Source organism: Opisthocomus hoazin, unplaced genomic scaffold (genome assembly GCF_030867145.1).
Source record: "Opisthocomus hoazin isolate bOpiHoa1 unplaced genomic scaffold, bOpiHoa1.hap1 HAP1_SCAFFOLD_56, whole genome shotgun sequence".
Classification (NCBI taxonomy): Eukaryota; Metazoa; Chordata; class Aves; order Opisthocomiformes; family Opisthocomidae; genus Opisthocomus; species Opisthocomus hoazin.
Window position 1 is genome coordinate 382,730 of NW_027448988.1, and position 26,139 is coordinate 408,868.

The following is a 26,139-nucleotide window of genomic DNA, read 5'->3' on the forward strand; positions in this document are numbered from 1 at the left end:
AAGGTTTCAAAAATAGCCCTACCATCTTTGGAAATCAGCTAGCTCGGGATCTCGAAAAGTGGAATCCTCTGACACAAAAGGGGACTTGGTTACAATCTGTCGATGATCTCCTCATCGCTGCAGAAACAGAGCGGGATTGCAAAAAATGGACAGTGAGTCTTCTTAATTTTCTGGGACTGAATGGTTATCGAGTTTCTCAACAGAAAGCTCAGATGATTCAACAACAAGTGACTCACCTCGGACTGAAAATCTCAAGAGGACAACGAGAACTGGGAAGAGAGAGGAAAGAAGCAATCTGCCGGACTCCAGAACCACAAACGGTAAAAGAATTAAGAGCCTTTTTAGGAATGACAGGATGGTGTAGACTATGGATATATAATTATGGGCTAATGGTAAAACCCTTGTATGAACTGTTGAAAAATAATGCCAGATACCTGATTTGGACCGGAGATGCAAAAAGGGCTTTTGAACAATTAAAAAGGGAACTTATGAGAGCCCCGGCTCTTGGACTTCCAGATGTTCTAAAACCCTTTTGGCTACTTTCTCACGAGAGACAAGGCGTTGCCCTGGGAGTGCTCGCTCAACAGCTGGGGCTGCACAAGGGAGCAGTGGCATATTTCTCCAAGCAATTGGATGAGGTAGGCAAAGGATGGCCTGGGTGTCTGCGAGCTGTTGCAGCAGTTGTCCTTAACATTCCAGAAGCTCCTAAGTTCACTATGGGCCAGAAAACGACAGTCGTAGTCTCACACACAGTTTCTGCAGTATTGGAACAAAAGGGGGGCCATTGGCTCTCACCATCCCGATTCCTGAAGGACCAGGCTGTTTTGGTGGAACAAGATGATGTTAATATTGTGACAGCTAACATCGTAAATCCAGCATCTTTTCTTAGTAAAGATTCCGCCACTATGGAACCTCTAACGCACGACTGCTTGGAGACTATTGAAACAGTCTGTTCCAGCAGACCTGATTTAAAGGAGGAACCGTTGGAAAGCGCAGAGGACTCCTGGTTCACCGATGGCAGCAGCTTCATAAAAGACGGAGCTCGTAAAGCAGGGTATGCAGTAACCACCGCACACAAGGTAATCAAGGCAGAACCTTTACCTGCAGGTACGTCTGCTCAAAAGGCAGAGATAATCGCTTTAACCAGAGCCTTAGAATTGGCGAAAGGAAAGAAAATAAATATTTGGACAGACTCCAAATACGCCTTCGGGGTCGTCCATGCTCATGGAGCATTGTGGAAATAACGAGGACTGCCCACAGCTCAAGGTAAACACATCAAGCATGCCAAAGAAATCTTGCAGCTTTTGGAAGCTATAAATCTACCAGAACAAGTGGCAATAATGCATTGCAGAGGGCATCAAAAAGGTAACACTGAACAGGAACTGGGAAATAAACTGCAGGTCAAGAGGCTAAAAGCGCAGCAGAAAGAAATTCTGTAAAAACCTTGGCACTGGTACCAGGCGGTAAGCTCGTAGATACAGAAATGGAATTTAAATATTCAAAAGAAGATATGAAATTAGTAAAGGATTTGGGAGCCAGTGAGCAAGGTAAGATGTATTTAACACCAGATAATCGTATAGTTATACCTTCAAACCTATTATGGGAAGTAGTCAGAACAGAACACAACAAAACTCACTGGGGAGCAGATGCATTGTATAAAGATTGAACAAGAGAACAGTAGGCAGAAACCTGTACACTACTGTAAAACAAGCAACCCAAATGTGTGAAATTTGTCTGAGAAATAATCCAAATACAACATGCAAAGTACACTTTGGGAAAACTGGAAAGGGGAACATAGCAGGACAACACTGGCAAATAGATTTTTCAGAACTTCCAAGAAAAGGGGGGTATCGATACTTGCTGGTTATAACAGACACGTTTGCCGGATGGCCTGAAGCGTTTCCCTGTAGAACAAATAAGGCTCGGGAAGTGGTACGAATTCTGTTAAATGAAATCATACCCCGGTTTGAGGTGCCAGCAATCATATCCTCGGATAGAGGGTCACATTTTTGCGCACTAGTAGTACAGCACATCAGTAAAATTCTGGGTATTGATTGGCAGCTACACACCCCCTACAGACCGCAGGCAAGTGGCCAAGTAGAAAAAATGAATCATTGGATCAAACAACTGGCAAAAATCGGTCAGGAGGCAAATTTGTCTTGGGACAAAGCTCTACCCTTAGCTTTACTGAGAATCAGAGTAAAACCCAGGAGCAAAGAGGGCATTAGTCCATTTGAAATTTTGTTTGGAAGGCCTTATCAATTGTCATATCAAGCGGGGGACATGGTGCAAATTGGGGAGGGGTACTTACAAGAGTATCTGTTAGCTTTGGGAAAGCAGATAAATAATGTTCAAAAATGAGAAGCACGGAGTAGGAGCCTAGACCAACCAATACACTTAATCAAACCTGGAGACTGGGTTTTTGTTAAGACTCTTTCAGGTGATCCCCTTGGAGAGAAGTGGAACGGACCTTATCAAGAGCTGCTAACCGCTTTTACTGCAATCAAAATCCGAGAACAACCAGCTTGGATTCATTATTCAAGGGTCAAGAAAGCCTCTGTTCCCTGGACTGTACAACAACAGTCGCATCTCAAGATAAAAATAACAAGACGACCACGATGGGTCTAACTCCGTGGGTAATGATGGTAGCCATGAGTCCAGCTATTTGATAAACTCACCTCATGGCTACCAAATTTATCCTGGTTAAAGAACCTGTTTCTCCTAGCTCTTGTGATAGGAGGTGTATGTGTTTTGGCCTGCATAATGATTCAATGCTGCAAGTGCTGTGATCGATTATGTTGGGAATGTAAGAATGGATTGATCTGATGATTACTAAGACTTTTTGATCTAAAAGAAACAAAAGTCTTAAAGAGAAGGGGGGAATGATAGAGGGGATTGTAAGAAATGTGAAACTATAACAAAAAGCCTTAATATTTTGTAGTTTTTAGTAGTCTTTAGTACTGTAGCTTGTATTCCTGCATGCACAGTGATCTAACGATGTAACTGTTACACTAATCCCTGCTTTCTCATTAAGGAATGTAGTGGAAGGACATGGGCACAAGCTATCACTTAGTCGTTAGACAAAATAATTAAGTGAAGTGCATCAAGAAGAGTGTGGCCAGCAGGACGAAGGAGGTTCTCCTTCCCCTCTACACTGCCCTAGTGAGGCCTCATCTAGAGCACTGTGTCCAGTTCTGGGATCCCCAGTTCAAGAAAAATGAAGAGCTACTGGAGAGAGTCCAGCGGAGGGCTACGAGGATGATGAGGGGACTGGAACATCTCCCCTACGAGGAAAGGTTGAGGGAACTGGGCTTGTTCAGCCTGAAGAAGAGAAGGCTGCAAGGGGACCTTATAAACGCTTACAAATATCTGAAGGGTGGGTGTCAGGAGGATGGGGCCAAGCTCTTTTCAGTGGCGCCCAGTGACAGGACAAGGGGCAATGGGCACAAACTGAGGCACAGGAAGTTCCGTCTGAACATGAGGAAGAACTTCTTCCCTCTGAGGGTGACGGAGCCCTGGAACAGGCTGCCCAGGGAGGTTGTGGAGTCTCCTTCTCTGGAGATATTCAAGACCCGCCTGGACAAGGTCCTGTGCAGCCTGCTCTGGGTGACCCTGCTTCAGCAGGAGGTTTGGACTAGATGACCCACAGAGGTCCCTTCCAACCCCTACTATACTGTGATTCTGTGATTCTGTGAAACAAAAGTGGTCTTGGTTCTCAGCAAATAATTGGGATAATTGTGGGATAAAAGAGACTCCTAAATAACTCTACTCCAGACAGCTCAGCCTTGGGAGGGCAAATGCGCCAAGCTACAGAGATCAGGAGGCACCAAGAGGGCAACAAGACCGGAGCCAAACCACCTGAAGCACACGATATACGTGATCCTGGAACGGAGTTTGCGCAGAGACAAATGTCAATCAGTGAACAGCGTGATGAAGAGGATGGGCCTTCATCTTGGGACCCCCAAAGACCACCCAAAGATGCTAACAGACATGCGTGAAAGATATTTACATATGCTAATTAGTTCCTAGAAATATAATGAGTATTTACATGTGTGATTGTATTTAACCTGAAGCAACAGGGTGTCTGGTGCGCACGTTTGGAGGAGAAATCCCCGGTGTGCCCGGCGCCGCAATAAAGAATCCCTGCTGAGCAGTGTACATTGTGCTGTGAGGTTTTCCTACCGGATCTTCGAATCACCACCTTCCCTCGCGCCCTCGAGGCCCTTGTTCCTGCCTCTGCCTCGCTCCACGCAGCGCAGCACGCAGCAGCACACGCAGCCGTCACAAATGCATCTGCCGGGTGGCACAAGGGGGCTGCGGATGCAGCTTGGGCCGCACGCGGCTCGGCTGAATCCACTTCTTCTTCTTCCCCCGCAAAAATCCTCTTTAAACACAACAGCACTTGCACCCACCGCCCCCGAGAGCCGCCGGGAGGGGCCAGGGACACCCCAGCCCCCTTCACCCTCTCCTCCCCACCACGCACTGGGGAGCCTGCTGGGGCGGGACGGAACACGGGAGCCCCCACGTTCCTTCCTGGAGACGCCACAGAGTCCCCAGCACCCAACAGCCACCACAGAACATGGCGCGGCCACCGCTGTGGCTCCCACCCCGCGGCCCCCGCGCCCCGGACCCTGCACACTTTTCTGCTCCCCGAAACCTTCTGCCCCCCAGGTAGGCACCCACCCTGACCCCTGCAGCCCGCGGACGCTCTCGGGGACAAGAGCGGAGGTGACCGTCGGCCATCGCTCCCCTCTCTCCTGCAGCCTCAGCCAACCTCTGCCAACCGCCCGCGCAGCAGCAGCCCTTCCCCGCAGCCTGGGCACCCCCACTCTGGGGGGCTCCCCCGGCACGGGGGGCTCCCCCGGCCCCCCAGCCACCACCACCACCACCTACGGCAGCCCTGCCTGCTCTGCCACCCCGACACCTTCGCCAGCCCCACCAGCCCCAGACCCCGGGCACCCTCAGCACCCCCAGACCCCGGGCACTCCCACCACCCCACCACCCCCGTCCCCACCGCACTTTTCGCACGGGGCTGCAGCAAGACCGGCCGAGCGGCCCTGCCCTCGCCTGCCTGATGCGCACCCAGGAAATCCCATTCCCAGACCATTCCCCAAGCACTTGGGGCCATCTCTCCCGGTTCACCTCCCAGCAGCGACTCTCCTCCCCGATTCCCAGCCCCGTCCCACCAGCACAGCAGCTCGTCCCACGGGGACCACCCTGCCCACCACCTCCCCATGCGCCTGGCGCAGAGCCGGGGGACGTCGGCAATGGGGGACGGCTCGGCAGGTGCCCCTCGAGGGTCCCCCCGGCCCACCGCCACTCCCTCTCGCCGACCCAGTGCTGCAGATGGCTCCGTGCAGCTGCTGCTTCGACCCCCGCCTCTTCCACATCCTGTGGACCAGCTCCCACCTGCCTCCACCGGCCCACACTGCGCTGGACCCCAGCACCGTTCCTCTGCCGGCTGCTGCCCTGGGGGGCCGCGGGGTTCCTCCATCCTGGGCAGCCCCTGGGACCCCTCAGGGCCGCCCACACCACCGGGCACCCGGCAGAAATCAGAGCGCAGTGGTGGCCCCAGCCCCCCTGCTGCAGCCAATGTCCGTCCCCGGTGACCAGGACATCGTGGGGCAGCCGGCACAGAACACCATTGCCGGCACGGCCACCACCGTGGGGGCACAGCCGGGCAGGGACATCCCCCCAGACAGCGACGTCACCCCCAGCCCCTCTGCTTGACCCCCAAAGCCTTGGCGACCTGGCAGATGACGTGGAGGTGTCCGAGGAGGAACTTCTTCGAGAGGCCCTAAGGCTCTTCGGTTCCTCCTCGGACACCCTGGGGGTCAGCCAGGAGGGGCCCGGCAGCGTCCCCCTGCCTGGGGACCCTGCGGGCACCGGCAGGGAGGGGGGAGCGGTGGCCCCAGCACCACTGGAGAAGCCAGCGTCCATCCCTGGCTACCTGGACGTCGAGGGGCAACCGGCAGACACCACCACTGCCGGCACAGCCACCCCCGCAGGGGCATCCCCGCGCAGCGACGTCCCCCCCAGCCCCTCTCCTGCGCCCCAGAACCAACACCTTGGGGACCCGGCTGACCACCTTGAGGTGTCCAAGGAGGAACTTCTTCAAGAGGCCCAAAGGCTCTTCCGTTCCTCCTCGGACTCCCTCGGGCTCAGCCGGGACGGTGCCAGCAGCGTCTCCGTGCCTGGGGACCCTGCGGGCACCGGCACAGCCATCCCCCCCGCGCCTTCCCCTCGCTGTCGCTGCCCCAGGACCTGCTCAGCCCCAACTCCAGCCCCCTCGGCTCTGGCAGGCAGCACGGGGGTCCCAGGGCGGGATTAGACCCAGAGAAGGGAAGAGAGGGAGGAGGGGGGAGGAGTGGGGGGGAAGCGGGGGAGGACGGGAGGTGTATTTTTGGGGGGGAGGGCGGTTAGAGAAGCTTTAGAGGGGGGTGTCTTTTGGGAGGGAGGGGGGTTAGAATAGCCCTATGGGGCCTTTTCCCTTGATTTCTCGTTTTTCCATTAAAAGTTGTTTCTCCACAACGACTCCGTGATTGTGTGGGAGGGGGGGGGAGCGCAGGGGGCACCGGGAAACAGCACCCAGGAGGTGCAAAAGCCTCGCTGAGCCCCAGATCGCAGCCGCCGAACCCCAAAGGGCAGCCGGCCGGCCCCAGGCCCCAGCACCCCCAGCGGGGCAGGCAGTGCCGGGGGGCACTCCCCTGTCCCCTTCCCCAGGGGAAGCAGCCCTGCGGCGGGGCAGCCAGCACGCACGCGTCCTCGCGGGACTCACCGACACGGCCCCACGCACCAAGCAGCACGCGGCCCTGGGACAAGGACAGACCCTGGGGGCCAGCACGGGGACGGACACACGACAACAAGGGCTCCAACACCTTCGTCTGCAGCACAACCAGTGTCCCCTCTGGCTGGGACTGGGCTCGCTGCAAAGCCCTGCAAAGTGATACCCGTAAATGTAAAATTTCCACTTCCCAGAGCGATTGGCATTAAACTAAACGAGATCCTTGCTGTTTTGAGAAGACAGGAAAGCTCTAAGACAGAGAGGCTCCTCAATAATTCTACCCCAGACAGCTCAGCCTTGGGAGGGCAAATGCACCAAGCTACAGAGGGAAAGAGGCACCAGGAGGGCAACAAGACCGGAGCAAAACAACCTGGAAGGACACGGGATACGCGATCTTAGAACGGAGTCTGCGCAGAAACAAAGGTCGGCCAGCGGACACTGTAACAGACTGGAAGATGATTCCTGTCAAGTGCACATATTGTGCACCTGTGGAAACCAGCATCCTGTGAAATAACAAAACCGCCTAAGGCATGGAACAACAGACAGCACAGCTGTGGGGTTGAGACCAGGCTAACTATATCGCTTGTGCAAGGAAAAAACCAAGTGTGCATGCGCTTACGGGAAAAGGATATTTAGAGGACACCGAGGAAGAAGAGACTCTTCATCCCGAAGACCGCCAGAAGAACTATAAAGACCACCAACATCATGAAATGCATGCGTCAATAAACGATGCCACGTAAGCACAGAGAATCAAAAGAAGGAGGAGACTTCGACCATTACATCGAGAAGGAGGAGACCAAGAGCCCCATCTCAGGCTCAGCAAAGCCGTCTTTGATGCAGAGCCTGGGAAAACCGGAGCCAGTGGATGAACTCGGAGCTTTCACAGGCGGCCTCAGCATCAGTGCTGAGAGCAGCTTCCACACGCCAAGCACAGGCATGGAGAAACAGCTTGTCACAAGCAGCCAGTCCTCTCCGAGGTCTCCAGACAGCTTGGCACCAGGGAGGGTTCCTTAAGCAAGCTCCTCGTCGGGGAGAGGGTCTAGGAGGAGGCTCTCCCACCATGGGCATTCTCAAGTCCAGCTCCTCGAGAACATGGCCTTGCTGCCCGCTCTCTTCCCCTACAGAGGCTGAACCAGCTGCCCAGTGGCTCGGGCCATCTCCGTTTCCAGCGGAGCCCAGCAGTCCGTAAGCATCCCAAGACAGCGCCTGTGTGGATCCTGCCCCTCTCGTACAGGCCCACGCTGGCCGGGCTGGTGTTTGAGGGCTCTGCACGGCACGCACACAGCGCCTACCAAAAAGCTCTGCTCAGCGCTACCAGATCATTTCTAGCTCAACTCAGCGGCACAAAGACAAACAGGGAGAGGCCACGGCCCCACGTGCAAAGGGAGCAGAACACACAGCAAAAGATGTCAGGGGCAACCCTGGAAGCAGCCACAGGCCGTCCACCACGACCTCCAGATCGGGGTCCCGCAGCTCAGCCCGCCACCCACACTGCTTCGAGAGCGCTGCGCCAGCGGCTCTTCCCATCTCCTGCGAGGGGAGAGAACAGGCACAGGCAGCAGAAATAACGGGGTCAAGAAAACTACAGATCACAGCCTTGCCTGCACCATCCTCACAAACACCTGGGGAGAGAAAGGGTCTCTTTTATCCCTACAAGAACATTGGTACAAAGACCAGAAGAGGCACCCCAGGGCACAGCCAGCGAGCCAGGGGCAGAGCAGAGGCACGGCAGGACAAAACGACGGTCACTCAGCTCCAGCGCAGGAGGCCGAAGTTCAGGTCCTGCCCAAGCTACAACAAAAGCTGTCATCGTTTTAGAATTGTGTATGGCGCACAAAATATTTCTGGCGGCTGTAACCCAGAGAACCTAAGAGCAAACTTGTGAAGGCACAACTGCAACTCACAATTTTAATGCTGTTAGGGCATCCAGAAAGCTCTGAACACCTTCAGAGCAGGAGAGCTCAAACACACAGCACAAACTGAAGCAAACATTCCTGCTGGCAGGCTGATGCGTCCCACCTTCCCAAGGCACCAGCTTTAGCAGCAAAGAAAGAAAGATCTCGCTAAACAACTGTTATCTTCAAGTAAGAGAAATCTGCATAAATTGCAGCTACACAGGGTTTCTTTTCGATTTTTTTTTCCTTTCCTCACAGTAGAAAGATACTGTAGATGGGTGAAGTGCTGCATGGAAAGGGCCCCTGGAGGTGTCTGTGCCACCACCCTCTCCCAGCCACTAATGCCATCTGGCCCCCAGGGCACCTCCCAGGGCTGCACCACCCTCCTGGGGAACAAGTTCTCCCCAACACCCACCCAGAGCACAGCGAAGCTGCACATTCTGCCTTTTGCCCCATCTTCTCCACTGTCTGCCACAACTGAGAGGAATCTGGCTCCATTGTCCTCGCAATGGCCCTTTAAGCACCTGCAAACCACCATCAGATCACTCCTCAGGCTCCACGAGCCCGGCCACCCCAACCTCTTGCCTTTACTTGTCCACAATAACAGGCATTGATTGGAAACAAATTCAGGGTAACAGTGCCCACAAATTAACAACAGCCCTTGGATTTCTACTTGTTTAAGGTAAATGCAGGTTAAGGGCTTTTCTGAGAAAATGCAGAAAAAGCTTCAATCCGCTTGCTGTTCTAAAACAGACAACACACAGCTGAAATGACAAATGAACTACACATCTCTCTTCCCCTTCGCCACCTTCTTCTAACACGCAGACACTTTAGCATAGAGCGTACCTGTGAAGGAAGTATTCTGGCAATCGCTCCACGACAGCTTCCACTCGACCCTCCTCAGGCACGGGCTCTCTCACCTGTTCCGTTTGCTGCCTTTTCGCTGCAGTATTTGTCTCTTCTGCCGATTTCCTCTTCAGAGGCAAGCGGTCTTCTGGAGAGACGCTGTCTTTCTTCCCCTCACACCCGTGAAGGTTTCTCCAGGTGGAGAGAACATCCAGCCAATACCTTGGCTCCTCAGTGACAAGGCTTTGAACCTCATGCAGCATTTTCCCTGGAAGAAAAAGCAGCTTCAGGTTCAGTAGTTCAGGCTCAGCATTTGGTTTTCCTGCAGACCGAGAACAGCTGTTAGCAGAGACCATGTTCAGATTTCATTGATGTGTGAGCCCAGGAACCGCAGCAGCAGCCATCACAGGCACAGCTGAGCTCTCAGCACCCACCTACCTATGTTTACAGCTGTCTGACCAAATTGATGAGCCTTGCAGTGCATCACTGCCACTTCCTTTGGTTTCTGCGCCTCTTCAAGGAGCTGAAGGATTTCTTCTTTATGTTTTATCGATGAACCTTGGGCTGAGAGCAGTCCTCTTTCTTTCCAGATGGCTCCATGAGCATGAATCACACCAAATGCATATTTAGAGTCAGTCCATATATTTACCCTTTTTCCTTCTGCCATTCGCAAGGCTTGCCTCAATGCCACCAGTTCTGCTTTCTGTGCCGAGGTATTTGCAGGCAGCGTTCCTGACTCCAGTACCTCGGTCGTGGTGACAACAGCATATCCGGCCGTTCGTCTTCCTTCTTTCACAAAGCTGCTTCCATCCGTGAACAACTCCAGAGCAGGGTTCTCCAGAGGCTCATCCCTCAGGTCCGGTCTGCTGGAATAGACTTGTTCAACAGTTAGCAGGCAGTCATGTTCTAGATTTTCTGTTGGATTTTTCGTCGACAGAAACATTGCTGGATTTACGATGGTTGTGGTTTTCAGTTCCACATCATCCTGCTCTGGCAAGACAACCTGATATTTTAGCATTTTGCTGGGGGACAGCCAATGACCCCCCTTTTGTTCTAGAACAGTTACCACCATGTGTGGTACATACACCACCATCTTTTGGCCCATAGTCAATTTTCAAGCTTCCTGAATCAGCAATACCGTCGCTGCCACAGCGCGCAAACATCCCGGCCATCCTTTACTCACGTTGTCAAGTTGTTTAAAGAAGTATCCTACTGGTCACTTCCAGGATCCCAGACGTTGTGCCAGCACTCCAAGGGCCAGATGCTGCCTCTCATGGACAAACAGTTCAAAAGGTTTGGTTAATTAGGTAAACCCAAAGCAGGGGCCATCATCAATGCTTTTTTAAGTTCTTTAAATGATTTTTGGCATTCAGGTGTCCATGTCAGATACAAGTCTTTGGATTCTCTTAAAGCGTTGTAGAGTGGCTTCACATATAGTCCATAGTTTGGAATCCAAAGCCGACACCATCCAATCATTCCCAAAAAGGTTCTCAGCTCCTTTGGACTGTTAGGTTCTGGGATTTGGCAAATGGCTTCCTTTCTTTCGTTGCTTAGTTGCCTTTGCCCTTGAGATATTTCAAAACCCAGATAAATCACTGCTTCTCTTCCTATCTGGGCCTTATTTCTGGAGACTCTATATCCTCCTTGGCCCAGGAAATTCAACAAACTGATAGTAATTTCAAAACATTCTTCTTTGCTTTCTGCTGCTATAAGAATATCATCCACATATTGTAACAATGTCCCCTTTTCCTGGTTTTGTCTCTTCCATATTTTTAATTCCTTTGCCAACTGGTTTCCAAATATTGTGGGGCTATTTTTAAATCCTTGTGGAAGTACAGTCCATGTCAGTTGCATCTTTCGTCCTGTTGCAGGGCTTTCCCATTCAAAAGCAAATATGCTTTGACTTTGTGCATCCAGAGGTATGCAAAAGAAGGCATCCTTTAAATCTAGTACAGTAATCCATTTATGCTCCTCTTTCAGGGATGTCAATAAAGTATAGGGATTGGCTACTACTGGGTGTATATCTTGAACTATTTGATTTATAGCTCTTAGACCCTGGACTAGTCGATATTCCCGTCCCCCAGGTTTCTTTACCGGTAATATAGGTGTGTTGTATTCTGACTCTCATTCTACCAAAAGCCCATATTCCAAAAATTTCATGATTAACCCCTCTAATCCTTTTCGTGCCTCCCACTTAATAGGATATTATTTTTGTCTTACCGGTTTGGATCAAGGTTTTAAGGTCACTTTTACCAGTTCTGCCAATTTGGACTGTCCCGGAACTTCATTTGCCTAAACCAAGCGGGATTACTGCATTTTCCACCTCTTCTGGAATTTGTTCCTCCTTAAAAGAATCCTGTAACACAAACACCCTTGCCTCTACGGCTTTTGATTCTGGTATCAATAATTCAATTTCTTCATTTTTTTTTTTTTTAAAGTTATTTGTGCCTCTAATTTGCTTAATAAATCTTGTCTTAACAAAGGCAACGGACATTCAGGCATATATAGAAACTGGTGAGTTACCCACTGTTTTCTCAATCTAAATTTCAACAGCTCTAAGAAAGGTTAATTTTCTTTTTACCCTGTCGCACCAACAACATCTACAGATTTATGACTACATTTCCCTTTACATGTGTTTAATACCAAATAAGTGGTCCTTGTATTTATTAAAAATTTTACTTCCTCATTCCCTATCTTCTCAGAGAGGGGCTTTGAGGGGAGAAGCCAATTCTGCTACCCCCCCCCATAGGAGAAACAGAAGGACTGTCTGTCTCAGATTTTCGATCCTCCTCATCACCTCCCCATCTCCGACAAGGTGCAACCATTAATTCAACATCATCCTCCTCAGGCTCATATTTCAAACACTCTTTGCCAACACTACAAGCGACGCAACATTTCTTTGAACCCTTTTCGCAGTTTCCTTTTTTTAAAGCCATTACCATAGAACCGAGCGGATGTATCCCACACTGCCTTTGCCATTCCGGATGATTTCTCAACGAGAAAAACAAATCTACATATGTCATTTCTTCCTATTTACCTTCCCTTTTACAAAACAACATCAATTGCAAAGTGGTATTCTAACACAGTGTCCCGTCCTCCGGCCACTTCTCCCCGTCATCCAGAGTATATAACGGCCACCAAGGATTACAATATTCAATTAACTGTTTCCGAGTTAAAGGGTCCCCCCCCAGCTCTTTCCAGTGTTTTAAAATACATCCCAAAGGCGTGCCCCTTGGGATGGGTCTTTTACTCGGAAAGGTGCCCATCCTTCAAATGACCAGTGGCAGTGATTGTGCACTATATCACAAACACTAATCAGAGGGACCCCAACCCTTGTTGGAGCTCCCTTTTGGGATCCCAGACCCCTGCTGAGATCCTGGAGACTTCAACCCCCTGTTGAAGACCTCCCCCTTGGGCCCCGCTCCACCGGCTTTCACCGAGCAGAGACTTTCCACAAAGGTACCTTTCAGCCCAACTCTACGAGGTTTTCACCGCGATTTACGAGCAGGCGTATATTACACTTAAAGAATGCCTTAATTAAATTCCAGGGGACTTACTTGGAATCCTTTGGTCCGGGGATCAGAGGTTCTCCTCGAGAATCCCTTGATGCCGGCTGGAGGTCCCGTGATCCCGCGGATCCGTCGGTTTTCACAAGCAGGGTCCCACCTGGGTCACCAGAAACTGTCACCGAAAATCCGGGAATAAACCTCGTAACACCAATGTAGTGTTAAAAGGCAGTATTCTTTATTGCGACGTCGGATGCACGGGGGATAATTCCGCCGAACGTGCATACCCCATACCCTTTTCGTGCAGTTTATATAGATCAAAATATACATATTCATCTGATTACATAAGCCCTTTCTTTCATAGTCAAATCAGTCCATTTTCATACACTCCTCCCACCCGCGCTTGCGCAGTGCCTCCTAGTGGTGGTCGTCGGGGGTCCCAAGATGAAGGCTTATCCTCTTCATCACAGTTTCTGCGCAAACTCAGTCCTCTTCTGGCTCTTGTCCCTGCGGCACGGGTCATCTTGACCAGTTCTAGGCACCTGCTGGTTTTAATTAAAACTAACTTCTTTGGGGAGAGATGTATGACTTTTTGCTTCAATTAATTCACACAATAGATAGGTACCACAAATACACCAGCAATCATTTGGTAACGCTATTTCTACTAAAAATCCCCCTTCACCATTATTGTTTAACATTAATGATTACCTAGGGACTAAACCCTCTGTTCCCAGACCTAATGTCCAGATGGGCAGGGCTGTACAAGGGACATAGCAGCATTGTTCGTGCTTTATGATTAACTAATTCCATCACCGTGGTTACACAGGGACGGAGGACCAGCCTAACGCACCATCCTCCCCGAAAGCCCTTGGTCCAGGATGAGAGATGTGGGGCACTTTCCAGGGCTGAAACACAGACACGAACGTGAATCACACTGATCCAGCCCAGAACAAAGGCCACAAGTTTAGAAAGGAAATCTCTCCTTGCTCTTCATCAGCCTGCCTTCAGCCCTGCAAGGTCTGCAACATGTGCCTAAACTTACACCCGTGAGTAGTCCTCTTGACCCAGCTGTGACAGGAGAGGCACGGGGAGCGCGCGGGAGAGGCACGGGGAGCGCGCGGGAGAGGCACGAGGAGCGCACAGGCCCATGCACTTAAAAACCTGGGAGCTGGTTAAGGGAGAAGTAAAAAAAAAGGTATTTCTAGTTCTCCTGTAGACTCCTAGTTCAATCTGATCCTCAAAGCTGCAGGCCATCCGTGATCTCCCAGATAAAATCCCACCAGCACGCAGACGTCAATCCGTCTGACCTGAAATTCTTATTCCAGCACCGACCAAGAAGGCGACCCGCTCAGCCGAGGTTTACACCATCCGTGCCCTGGGCAGTTCCGCGCCGGGAGAGGCTCCGGCCCCCCCCGCCGCCATCTCGGCCCCCCCGCCGGCACCGGGCCTTGACGGGCGGCAGCGGCCCCGGGGCGCGGAGGCGGTGTCCGCACCCAGGCGGCGGGGGAGGGCGATCCGCAGGCACCCCCACCCCCCCCCCGGGAGCGGGTCAGCAGCCGCGGCCCGGGGGAAGCGCCGGGAGGGCGGGGGGGCCGTCAGCTGCCCCCCACGGGCGACCTTCTGCGGCCCCGCAGGCACCTGCGGGGGTTTGACCGGGGGCAGGCGGGGGCTGGAAACCCGACGGGACAGCCGCTGGGACAGAGAAGGGGGGGACGGGCCGGCGGGGCGAGCACCGGCACCGCCGGCAGCAGCAGCTGAGCCCCGCGAGCGGCAGCAGGAGCAGCCTCCTGTACGGGGGGGGGGGGGGGGGGGGGGGAAGCCCCCATCCCTGGGGCCAAACCCCCTCCGGCTGCTGCGGCAGAGCGGCCGAGGAACAAACTCAGCTCCCTCGGCCAGCGGGGGAGATGGGGGGAGGCTGCGCGCTGGCTCGCTCCTCCTCTCCTGTCCTTAGTGCACAAATTTCACTGCCTTCCCGGCACCCAGCTCCGCCTGAACTTCACCAGAGCTCTGTCACAGCAATTCAATATCTCGTTTTTGAGGCGGGAGGTGGTAATTTTTTTGTGCTGGGTTTTTTTTGTTTTTGACAGCCTTTCCCCCCCCACCCCTTTTTTCCTCCTCTCTACTTCCAGTGACAGAACTTAACAGATGTAAATTCTGAACAAAAGCCTGAAGGTAATTCTTAGTTTCCTCCCACTGTTTTTGTTGCTGAACTTTTGCACTGAGGCTCATTATTTAATAGCCACAAAACATACCGAGAAATTGAAAACCTAACCATTAAGTATAGGATTTTTACCATGATTTGTAACAGAAGTCAGTACTGAGCTTTGATCTACTGATAACACAAGCCAATGGTTCTCTAATCAAGCTAACAGATTCCCTTCTGAAAGTCACTCCTCAAATGCGACATCAGAAATGCTCCCGGGGCCCGCGGGCCTCTGACGGCACGCTGATTAACCCAGCAGGCTTGTCCGTGCTGCCAAACACCCACCGGACTCACGGCAGCACTGGGCCAGAGGCTTCACCTCCATCCGAACACCACAAGCTTTGATTCAAGCTTCAGAACCCTCCACTCTTCAGTCTGCCAGCAAGAGACCCCGAGGGGGGGCAGAGTAACAGATACAGCGTTAGCACTGCGGAACAGACACCAATCTCAATACAAAAGTGCGGCAATTTCCAGGCACATTCACCTCATTGCTCACTCAAATCCCGCTGGAAGGTTACATTAGCATTTATTAAGCAAGTTTCATGGGGAGGGAAGGCCACGAGGCTCTGGGAGAACCCTGTACAATGTGAAAGCCGCGCAATCATACTACGTAAATATTCTACAGGTAAAAAGTCTGGGGGGGGGGGGGGGGTGTCCCCGCAAACCCACAATATCACATTTTTCTTACCACTATGAGCAGTCCACCGTTTTGTTCCACTTCGGCTGTTTCCACAAGCAGTTCAATAGCTTTTCTCTTCCCAATTATTTTCACTACTCGGGCAATTAAATCTTTCTTTGGCTCACAAAGCCTGAGAGGAGGGGAAAAAAAAAGATACACTTATTGTCAGCATAATTTCTTGAGTAAAACTGACCATGGAACTTCCATAATGAGTAGTTCATTCTGTGGGAGATAAAACTGTGCTAAAATGACAGAGTCCATACATTTAAATGTGTTTCAGTGGCTCCTTGAACCAGATTTCTTTTTCTAAAGCATGCATTTTAAAAATTTGTTTCAATTAAAATGCACTGAGTGATTATTATTTTCTATTGATGTGTGAAAGATTAAACCAAATGAGAAACTCTAAAGACCTGTATAAATCTCTGAATTGAACTATAAAAGTCTGCTGTGCATTTAGCAGTTGACAGTACAGCACCTTTTATAGTTAAATCTACACTTGCTGTTGTCTGTAGCTAGTTGTTGAAGTTCTCCTGTATCGTGTGCCATTCAGACAAACATACAGAATAAAAATTAAACCATTCTGTTGACTGATCTATGACAACCTACAAAATGCAAACAAGAACAAAACACTGCAATATGACCGAGTTAAATTGGGTTCTTTTGTTAGCAACAACGTCCTCGTACAAAAGTTCTCATCCTCAGTCTGCATGAAGGGAGAGGCTCTCACAGCATCAATTCACTGTGGCGAAGCACGTGCTCCCACTGGAAAACATCATCACCCCACACACCAACACCTCCTGTCCAGAGCAAGAGTTCAGATGCTAAAGTCTCATGTTCTCAGTGGCAAAGCTCCTCACTAAGCACAGTCCCGAGCACGACAGCTCAGTGGTTTTACACTTCAGGGACCAACAGGCCACCACCACCTCCTAAGTTTCTTGAAGACTGCTGTCTGGCCTCCTTGCTTCCGATGACATTACCATGCTCTACAGCTGCATACATTACAGTGACTGCATAACAGAAGGGATCTGACCACAGATGTGAACAACCAGCCTAGCTTCAACCGTATGATTGAAGTTACCTGAAATTAAATGTTAAAACTCACATTTTAGTGACAATTGTCCTCATCACAAAAGGGATTACCCAACCCGCTCAACTTTACACTTTGTGTTTAATCTCACCGAGTTCAATGAATGATCAGGCACCAGCAAGTACATGCTTTCTTAAATATTTATAGGATTGAGTTGTAAATTATGAATTATTGGAAGAGATGGAAGCATTTCTCAAAGATGGAGAGAACTTTAAGATAACCAGGAGTCCTCAGAGAGCTGGTGAAACAGACCTTCTGTTAGTAGCAGCAGCAGCTTAAACAGTCAAATCCCCACCCCGCGCTCATTCTGGCCCTGCGCAACCCTCCCGTACGCTGCTTTAAACAAGCAGCTGTGCACTGCAACAGGAAAACAAGAGAAAGGGCAAAACATTGCAACAGACAGTCAGAAAACCCCTCTGATTTCAGTTCACTGTGTGGGCCACCACAACAAAAGGTCAGGAATCCAGGCACAGACGGTGCAGCACAGATCAAGCAACAGTGCCGTGATGCCTATAAACACAATCCTACTGATGCTATTCAGTGCCACTACTGCGATAAACAATCAGAAAAAAAGAGCCTTCTGCCCTATTTTGATGAAGCTCAATACAACAAAGAAGAGTTTATTACAAGAGACATACTCAAACTTTCCAAATCCATAAAGGAGAAGCTACTGAGAACTGATAACAGCATCAATAATTCAATAATGGTCTAATTGCTGTATTTCAGCATCTGGCAATACTATGTATCCCATGTAAGAAATCAACAATGATCAATAAACCCAGCTTTTATCTAAACATCAAACTTAGGGTCAGTAAATCCTGTAACTGCTTTTCCCCTGTTTAACATCATTTTCTTCCCCTGAACCACCGAAAAAGGATTGTGTGGCTGTTTAAGTCAATCTAAGGAAGAACGACTGCAGTCAGGTGCCCTCTCTCACACCACCAGCGCTGCCAGTGCCAGCTCTAAGGAAACTGTACAGCAAATTGGGTAAGGGAACAAATCTCTCTCCAAACTAACTCCTTAAAAAAAGCAACAGGCTTTTGGACAGCTCAGTTTTCTGACTCAGCTCAGTGTACAACAATTCAATAGCAGGACTGTGAAAAAGAATTGGAGCGCGGCAAGCGCGCACACGGCTGGAGCTTGGTAACCCCAACAGCGGCTTCCATGACCTAGCACAGAACTGCAGCTCAGCTTCTCAACAGAGCAGAGGCAAGGCTGGATTTCAGTTCTGCTGTCTCATCCTGGTGCAGCCCTTCATTACTACAGCAGCAAAACATTTTGTTCAGACAAGCAGGTTCCACGTAAAGAACAGGGATTTCAGAAGCTGTGCTCTCCAAAACAGTACACAGGCCCAGTCACCTACAGTTCCAAAGGTTTATAACTTAGCCAGATTTTCATGGTGACCACTGCAGGTGTTCACTGGTGTCCAGCTCCAAACACACATCTTTACTCACGGGGTGTTTCCTAAAAATGTCACTACTACATCTGTATCGTGACAAACAATGTTTTTCCTTGCCACTGTTCTCAAATAACAAACTATCTGGTGGATCTTTAAAAAAAAAAGAAATTAGAACAGTACTACTGGATGCTTCTACAAGGTACCAGCCCTAATGCTGCATTTTAATCCCAGATTTTGGAAATACACACAAGGCACTCACACTTTTTGTAATCTGGTAAGACACCTTACATATTTAGCAGAAAGAAAGCTTTTTTCCCCCAAGAGGGGGAAAACTACTACTCCATCAGCAGTTTACCAGTACTTAAGGAAGTGAAGATATGGGGTTACTAAACTTACCGATAAGCCATCTGCCACTTTTTCCTCTGAATCTTCTTCTGTTGTGTCATACCTTCCTTTATATTTCATTTCTTGTCATCACATGAAGTCCCTGGTGACTGGAGGATGGGAAACATGGTGCCCTTTTTTGAAAAGGGTAGAAAGGAGGACCCTGGGAACTACTGACCTGTTGGCCTCGCCTCTGTGCCTGGGAAGATCATGGAACAGATCCTCCTAGCAGCTATGCTAAGGCAGGTGGGGTCAGGGAGGTGATTTGAGACAGCCAGCATGGCTTCACCAAGGGCAAGTCCTGCCTCACCAACCTAGTGGTTGGTCTTTCTATGGTGGAGCGACTGCATCAGCGGACAAGGGGATGTCATCTACCTGGGTTTCTGTAAAGCCTTCGACACGGTCCCCACAACATCCTTCTCTCTAAATCGGGGAGGTATGGATTTGACGGGTAGACCGTTCAGGTAAATAAGGAGTTGGTTGGAAGGTTGCAACCAGAGGGTGGTGGTCAATGGCTCGATGTCCAAATGCACAGTGGTGACAAGTGGTGTCCCTCAGGGGTCTGCACGGGGACCGGCACTGTTTAATATTTTCATCAATGACTTAGAGAGACCGAGTTCTCACTGAGCAAGGTTGCAGACAGCACCAAGCTGAGTGGTGCAGCTGACACGGCACAAGGACGGGATGCCGTCCAGAGGGACCTGGACAAGCTGGAGAAGTGGGCCTGTGTGAACCTCATGAGGTTCAAGAAGGCCAATTGCAAGGTCCTGCACCTGGGCCAGGGCAAGTCCCCGCTATCAACACGGGCTGGGGGATGAAGGAATTGAGAGCAGCCCTGTGGAGAAGGACTTGGGGGTCCTGATAGATGAAAAGCTGGACGTGATCTGGCAGTGTGCGCTGGCAGCCCAGAAGGCCAACCGTGTCCTGGGCTGCATCAAAAAAGGGTGGCCAGCAGGGTGAGGGAGGGGATTCTGCCCCTCTACTCTGCCCTGGTGAGACCTCACCTGGAATCCTGCATCCAGCTCTGGAGCCCCAGCACAAGAAGGACATGGACCCGTTAAGGCTGGGTTGGACTGGGCTCTGAGCAAACTTCTCCAGCTGAAGATGTCCCCGCTCATTGCAGGAGTTTGGACTTGATGAGCTTTAAAGGCTCCTTCCAACCCAAAAGGTTCTATGATTGTGTGATGTCTAAGGACTCTTGTCCCTGTCCAAGAAATTGCTAAGAGTGAAATCACCAGGATCTTCCCGCAACCCCTTACAAAAGTTCGAAATAGAATATAATCGAATAATTCCGGCTGGAAAGGAAGCTGAAACCATCATCTAACGCGGCTGCCTGACCGCTGCAGGGCTGGCCGCAGGCTGAAGCCTGTTGTTCAGGTCACTGGAGACCGCAGCACCGGGAAGAGGGGGCGGGAGCAGCGCTGGTGCCATCGTGAATAGCACCGGGCGGCGGGCGCTGCGCCTCGGCCCGCGGCTGCCCGGCGCCGGCTGCCCCGGGGCCCGCGGCGGGTGAGGGAGGGGCGGCCCGGGCTCCGGCCGGAGCCGCGCGGCGAGAGGGCCCGGCTGGCGGCCGGAGGGCCCGGCGGGGAGCGAGGGCGGCCGAGCCGGGGCGGTGCGCGGCGCCTGCGGGAGCGGGTCCCGGCGAGGGCCGGGCGGCCGGGCCGGGGGGCCCTTCCCCGGCGGGGGCTCCGTGCCCCGGGCCCGGCGTGTTCCTCCGGGGCCCGTTCGCCTGGGGAGGCCGCGGGCGGGGCGGGGCGGGGGAGGCGTTCGCTGCCGCCGGGCCCGGGGCTTGGTGAGGGGGGGGAGCGCTCGCCGGTGCGGCCGGCGGCTGCGGGAGCGCGGGAAGGCGGCGAGCGGCGACGGGCGCTGCCCCGCGGCTTCCGGCCCCGCGCGCTGCCGCGGGGGGTTCGGTTCCCGCCGGCGTGCGGGGCGCGGGGCGTCTGCGGCGCGGGGGGGCGGGAAAAGGTTTCGAACTGAGATGGTTCGGGGTGGGCGCCGCAGGGGCGAGGGTTGGCGGGGCTCTCGAGTTATGGTGATTGATCTGCGGTGCGGTCCTGGGGCGTGTAGGGCAAAATAAGTGACGGCAGGCGTGGGGGGATTGTTTAAATTCATGGAGTTGTTAGTGTTTAGCGTTACGGAATGCATTTTAAATTAAAAATTTGTACTCCGTAATGCAGCAAAATGAGTTGAAGATTTCTGTTTTCTGTTTGCTGATAGGAGGAAGAAGAAATGGTGCCATAATGGCGGTGAAAGCTGTGCGGTTGAAGAAAGGATTCTTATTTCACCTGAAACTGGAGGAAGAGATCTTATTTTTAAAGATCAGAGGATAAGGTAACGTAACGATAGCAGATTAGTGGGGGAGAAGCTGGAATTGCGAGTATAGAAAATGCTTCCCGCAGGTCGGCACAGACAGCACGGCCAGAAGTTTCCAGCAATTGGGAGGAAGAATTCGGGGTTCAGTTCCCCGTGGTGCTTTTGTAGGTTATGTACAGCTGAGCAGGTCTGGCTTTCGTGTTGTAGTTTATCTGTCAGTGCACGGGAAACAGTATTTCTTGAATATTTTTATATCAGTGGGACTTTTTTTTGTAAGGCACGTTGAAGCCTTTAGGGTTTTTGTCCTAATTAATGAGAAGCCGTAGTGAGTCCGTGATGTCTTCTGGGTTTAAAGCTGCTCATGTGCTGTCCGGATTGAACCAGAATCCCAATACACCGTTAGCTTTTCAAAGTTTGAGCTGCATCCCAGTTTTGTGCGCTTGGTTTTTGTGGTTTTTCATCATTTTTTCTTCTCGGTTGAGTCTCTGGGAACGCTACTGTGGTTGCAAGCCACTAGTCTTGACCCCTTTTAGACTCCGGAGAGAATATGAGTTTCTGTGCTGTTAGAAAAACCTCCTGGTAAGTGGCCGTGGTGTTTTGTTTTTTTAATCTTTCTTAGAACTGCTGTACATGTTGTGTCTTTGTCTGATTTGGGAATTTTAATAGCTTTTCTGGTCTGGTAATAATTGTAATTTCATTCAGCAAAGGGTGTGTTCAGTAGATTAGTGACTCGTGTCACTGTGTGTTTTCTGTAGCAGCCGTGCTGCCTTTGGTGTACAAGCATTCAAAACACACAAGTTTCACAGCGTGCTGCTGTCGACTGCAGTCCAAAAGATGCTCGTGGAGGACTGCCCAAACCATCGCATGAGTCCAAATTAAGTTTACTAGCTAATCAAATCTCTGGCTTCACTTCATAGCTCTCTTAGTTTACGGGAGTGATTAAATTAATGGACATTTACTTCTTCATTTCAGCAATCGCATGATGGCCATGATTCCGGCAGACCATTCCAGAGCAGCATTTTATTGCGTGCACCGAGTGTTGCTCATCGGACAACCAGAAGTGTGGATTCAGTGATGAAAGCTTTTCTGAATCTGCTGATGACAGCTGTTTGTGGAAAGGAAAACGGCAGAAATGTTTCAGCTTTCCTCCTGCGAAATCTGAGCCTTTTCAGCTTGGCCAGAACCACCAAAACCAAACTGCTCTCGGTGGGTGTGGTGCTCCAGGAGCAGAATCGGGATGCAGTGGCTACTGAGCTTGGGATTCTAGGCATGGATGGTAGTATTGACAGAAGCAGGCAGCCTGAGACTTACAGTTATTTCTTGGCTAAAAAGCTGATGAAGGAAGCTCAGCAAAAGGAGGCGGAGACTTTAGGTAAAGAACTGGATGAATACATGCACGATGACAAGACAACATTGCCAGTGGAAGAGGAAAATGGGCAAGGCTTTCTCAAACGGGAGCGGCCTGTGAAAGATAGACTGGGTGAAAGACAAGAAATGAAATATAAAGGAAGGTATGACACAACAGAAGAAGATTCAGAGGAAAAAGTGGCAGATGGCTTATCGGTAAGTTTAGTAACCCCATATCTTCACTTCCTTAAGTGCTGGTAAACTGCTGATGGAGTAGTAGTTTTCCCCCTCTTGGGGGAAAAAAGCTTTCTTTCTGCTAAATATGTAAGGTGTCTTACCAGATTACAAAAAGTGTGAGTGCCTTGTGTGTATTTCCAAAATCTGGGATTAAAATGCAGCATTAGGGCTGGTACCTTGTAGAAGCATCCAATAGTACTGTTCTAATTTCTTTTTTTTTTAAAGATCCACCAGATAGTTTGTTATTTGAGAACAGTGGCAAGGAAAAACATTGTTTGTCACGATACAGATGTAGTAGTGACATTTTTAGGAAACACCCCGTGAGTAAAGATGTGTGTTTGGAGCTGGACACCAGTGAACACCTGCAGTGGTCACCATGAAAATCTGGCTAAGTTATAAACCTTTGGAACTGTAGGTGACTGGGCCTGTGTACTGTTTTGGAGAGCACAGCTTCTGAAATCCCTGTTCTTTACGTGGAACCTGCTTGTCTGAACAAAATGTTTTGCTGCTGTAGTAATGAAGGGCTGCACCAGGATGAGACAGCAGAACTGAAATCCAGCCTTGCCTCTGCTCTGTTGAGAAGCTGAGCTGCAGTTCTGTGCTAGGTCATGGAAGCCGCTGTTGGGGTTACCAAGCTCCAGCCGTGTGCGCGCTTGCCGCGCTCCAATTCTTTTTCACAGTCCTGCTATTGAATTGTTGTACACTGAGCTGAGTCAGAAAACTGAGCTGTCCAAAAGCCTGTTGCTTTTTTTAAGGAGTTAGTTTGGAGAGAGATTTGTTCCCTTACCCAATTTGCTGTACAGTTTCCTTAGAGCTGGCACTGGCAGCGCTGGTGGTGTGAGAGAGGGCACCTGACTGCAGTCGTTCTTCCTTAGATTGACTTAAACAGCCACACAATCCTTTTTCGGTGGTTCAGGGGAAGAAAATGATGTTAAACAGGGGAAAAGCAGTTACAGGATTTACTGACCATAAGTTTGATGTTTAGATGAAAGCTGGGTTTATTGATCATTGTTGATTTCTTACATGGGATACATAGTATTGCCAGATGCTGAAATACAGCAATTAGACCATTATTGAATTATTGATGCTGTTATCAGTTCTCGGTAGCTTCTCCTTTATGGATTTGGAAAGTTTGAGTATGTCTCTTGTAATAAACTCTTCTTTGTTGTATTGAGCTTCATCAAAATAGGGCAGAAGGCTCTTTTTTTCTGATTGTTTATCGCAGTAGTGGCACTGAATAGCATCAGTAGGATTGTGTTTATAGGCATCACGGCACTGTTGCTTGATCTGTGCTGCACCGTCTGTGCCTGGATTCCTGACCTTTTGTTGTGGTGGCCCACACAGTGAACTGAAATCCAAGGGGTTTTCTGACTGTCTGTTGCAATGTTTTGCCCTTTCTCTTGTTTTCCTGTTGCAGTGCACAGCTGCTTGTTTAAAGCAGCGTACGGGAGGGTTGCGCAGGGCCAGAATGAGCGCGGGGTGGGGATTTGACTGTTTAAGCTGCTGCTGCTACTAACAGAAGGTCTATTTCACCAGCTCTCTGAGGACTCCTGGTTATCTTAAAGTTCTCTCCATCTTTGAGAAATGCTTCCATCTCTTCCAATAATTCATAATTTAGAACTCAATCCTATAAATATTTAAGAAAGCATTTACTTGCTGGTGCCTGATCATTCATTGAACTCGGTGAGACTAAACACAAAGTGTAAAGTTGAGCGGGTTGGGTAATCCTTTTGTGATGAGGACAATTGTCACTAAAATGTGAGTTTTAACATTTAATTTCAGGTAACTTCAATCATACGGTTGAAGCTAGGCTGGTTGTTCACATCTGCGGTCAGATCCCTTCTGTTATGCAGTCACTGTAATGTATGCAGCTGTAGAGCATGGTAATGTCATCGGAAGCAAGGAGGCCAGACAGCAGTCTTCAAGAAACTTAGGAGGTGGTGGTGGCCTGTTGGTCCCTGAAGTGTAAAACCACTGAGCTGTCGTGCTCGGGACTGTGCTTAGTGAGGAGCTTTGCCACTGAGAACATGAGACTTTAGCATCTGAACTCTTGCTCTGGACAGGTGGTGTTGGTGTGTGGGGTGATGATGTTTTCCAGTGGGAGCACGTGCTTCGGCACAGTGAATTGATGCTGTGAGAGCCTCTCCCTTCATGCAGACTGAGGATGAGAACTTTTGTACGAGGACGTTGTTGCTAACAAAAGAACCCAATTTAACTCGGTCATATTGCAGTGTTTTGTTCTTGTTTGCATTTTGTAGGTTGTCATAGATCAGTCAACAGAATGGTTTAATTTTTATTCTGTATGTTTGTCTGAATGGCACACGATACAGGAGAACTTCAACAACTAGCTACAGACAACAGCAAGTGTAGATTTAACTATAAAAGGTGCTGTACTGTCAACTGCTAAATGCACAGCAGACTTTTATAGTTCAATTCAGAGATTTATACAGGTCTTTAGAGTTTCTCATTTGGTTTAATCTTTCACACATCAATAGAAAATAATAATCACTCAGTGCATTTTAATGGAAACAAATTTTTAAAATGCATGCTTTAGAAAAAGAAATCTGGTTCAAGGAGCCACTGAAACACATTTAAATGTATGGACTCTGTCATTTTAGCACAGTTTTATCTCCCACAGAATGAACTACTCATTATGGAAGTTCCATGGTCAGTTTTACTCAAGAAATTATGCTGACAATAAGTGTATCTTTTTTTTCCCCTCCTCTCAGGCTTTGTGAGCCAAAGAAAGATTTAATTGCCCGAGTAGTGAAAATAATTGGGAAGAGAAAAGCTATTGAACTGCTTGTGGAAACAGCTGAAGTGGAAGAAAATGGTGGACTGCTCATAGTGGTAAGAAAAATGTGATATTGTGGGTTTGCGGGGACACCCCCTCGCCCCCGACTTTTTACTTGTAGAATATTTACGTAGTATGATTGCGCGGCTTTCACATTGTACAGGGTTCTCCCAGAGCCTCGTGGCCTTCCCTCCCCATGGAACTTGCTTAATAAATGCTAATGTAACCTTCCAGCGGGATTTGAGTGAGCAATGAGGTGAATGTGCCTGGAAATTGCCGCACTTTTGTATTGAGATTGGTGTCTGTTCCGCAGTGCTAACGCTGTATCTGTTACTCTGCCCCCCCTCGGGGTCTCTTGCTGGCAGACTGAAGAGTGGAGGGTTCTGAAGCTTGACTCAAAGCTTGTGGTGTTCGGATGGAGGTGAAGCCTCTGGCCCAGTGCTGCCGTGAGTCCGGTGGGTGTTTGGCAGCACGGACAAGCCTGCTGGGTTAATCAGCGTGCCGTCAGAGGCCCGCGGGCCCAGGGAGCATTTCTGATGTCGCATTTGAGGAGTGACTTTCAGAAGGGAATCTGTTAGCTTGATTAGAGAACCATTGGCTTGTGTTATCAGTAGATCAAAGCTCAGTACTGACTTCTGTTACAAATCATGGTAAAAATCCTGTAC

The 26,139-nt window shown here is 50.1% G+C and overlaps 1 protein-coding gene across 1 annotated transcript; it reads left to right on the forward strand.

Moving 5' to 3' along the window:
* The first annotated feature begins 1,218 nt into the window (after positions 1–1,218).
* On the forward strand, positions 1,219–22,704 carry LOC142360035 (phosphorylated adapter RNA export protein-like). The gene is given in 4 exon segments (XM_075412332.1): positions 1,219–1,266; positions 22,069–22,162; positions 22,165–22,303; positions 22,305–22,704. Coding segments are annotated over 4 exon segments (681 nt in total).
* The last annotated feature ends 3,435 nt before the right edge of the window (positions 22,705–26,139 follow it).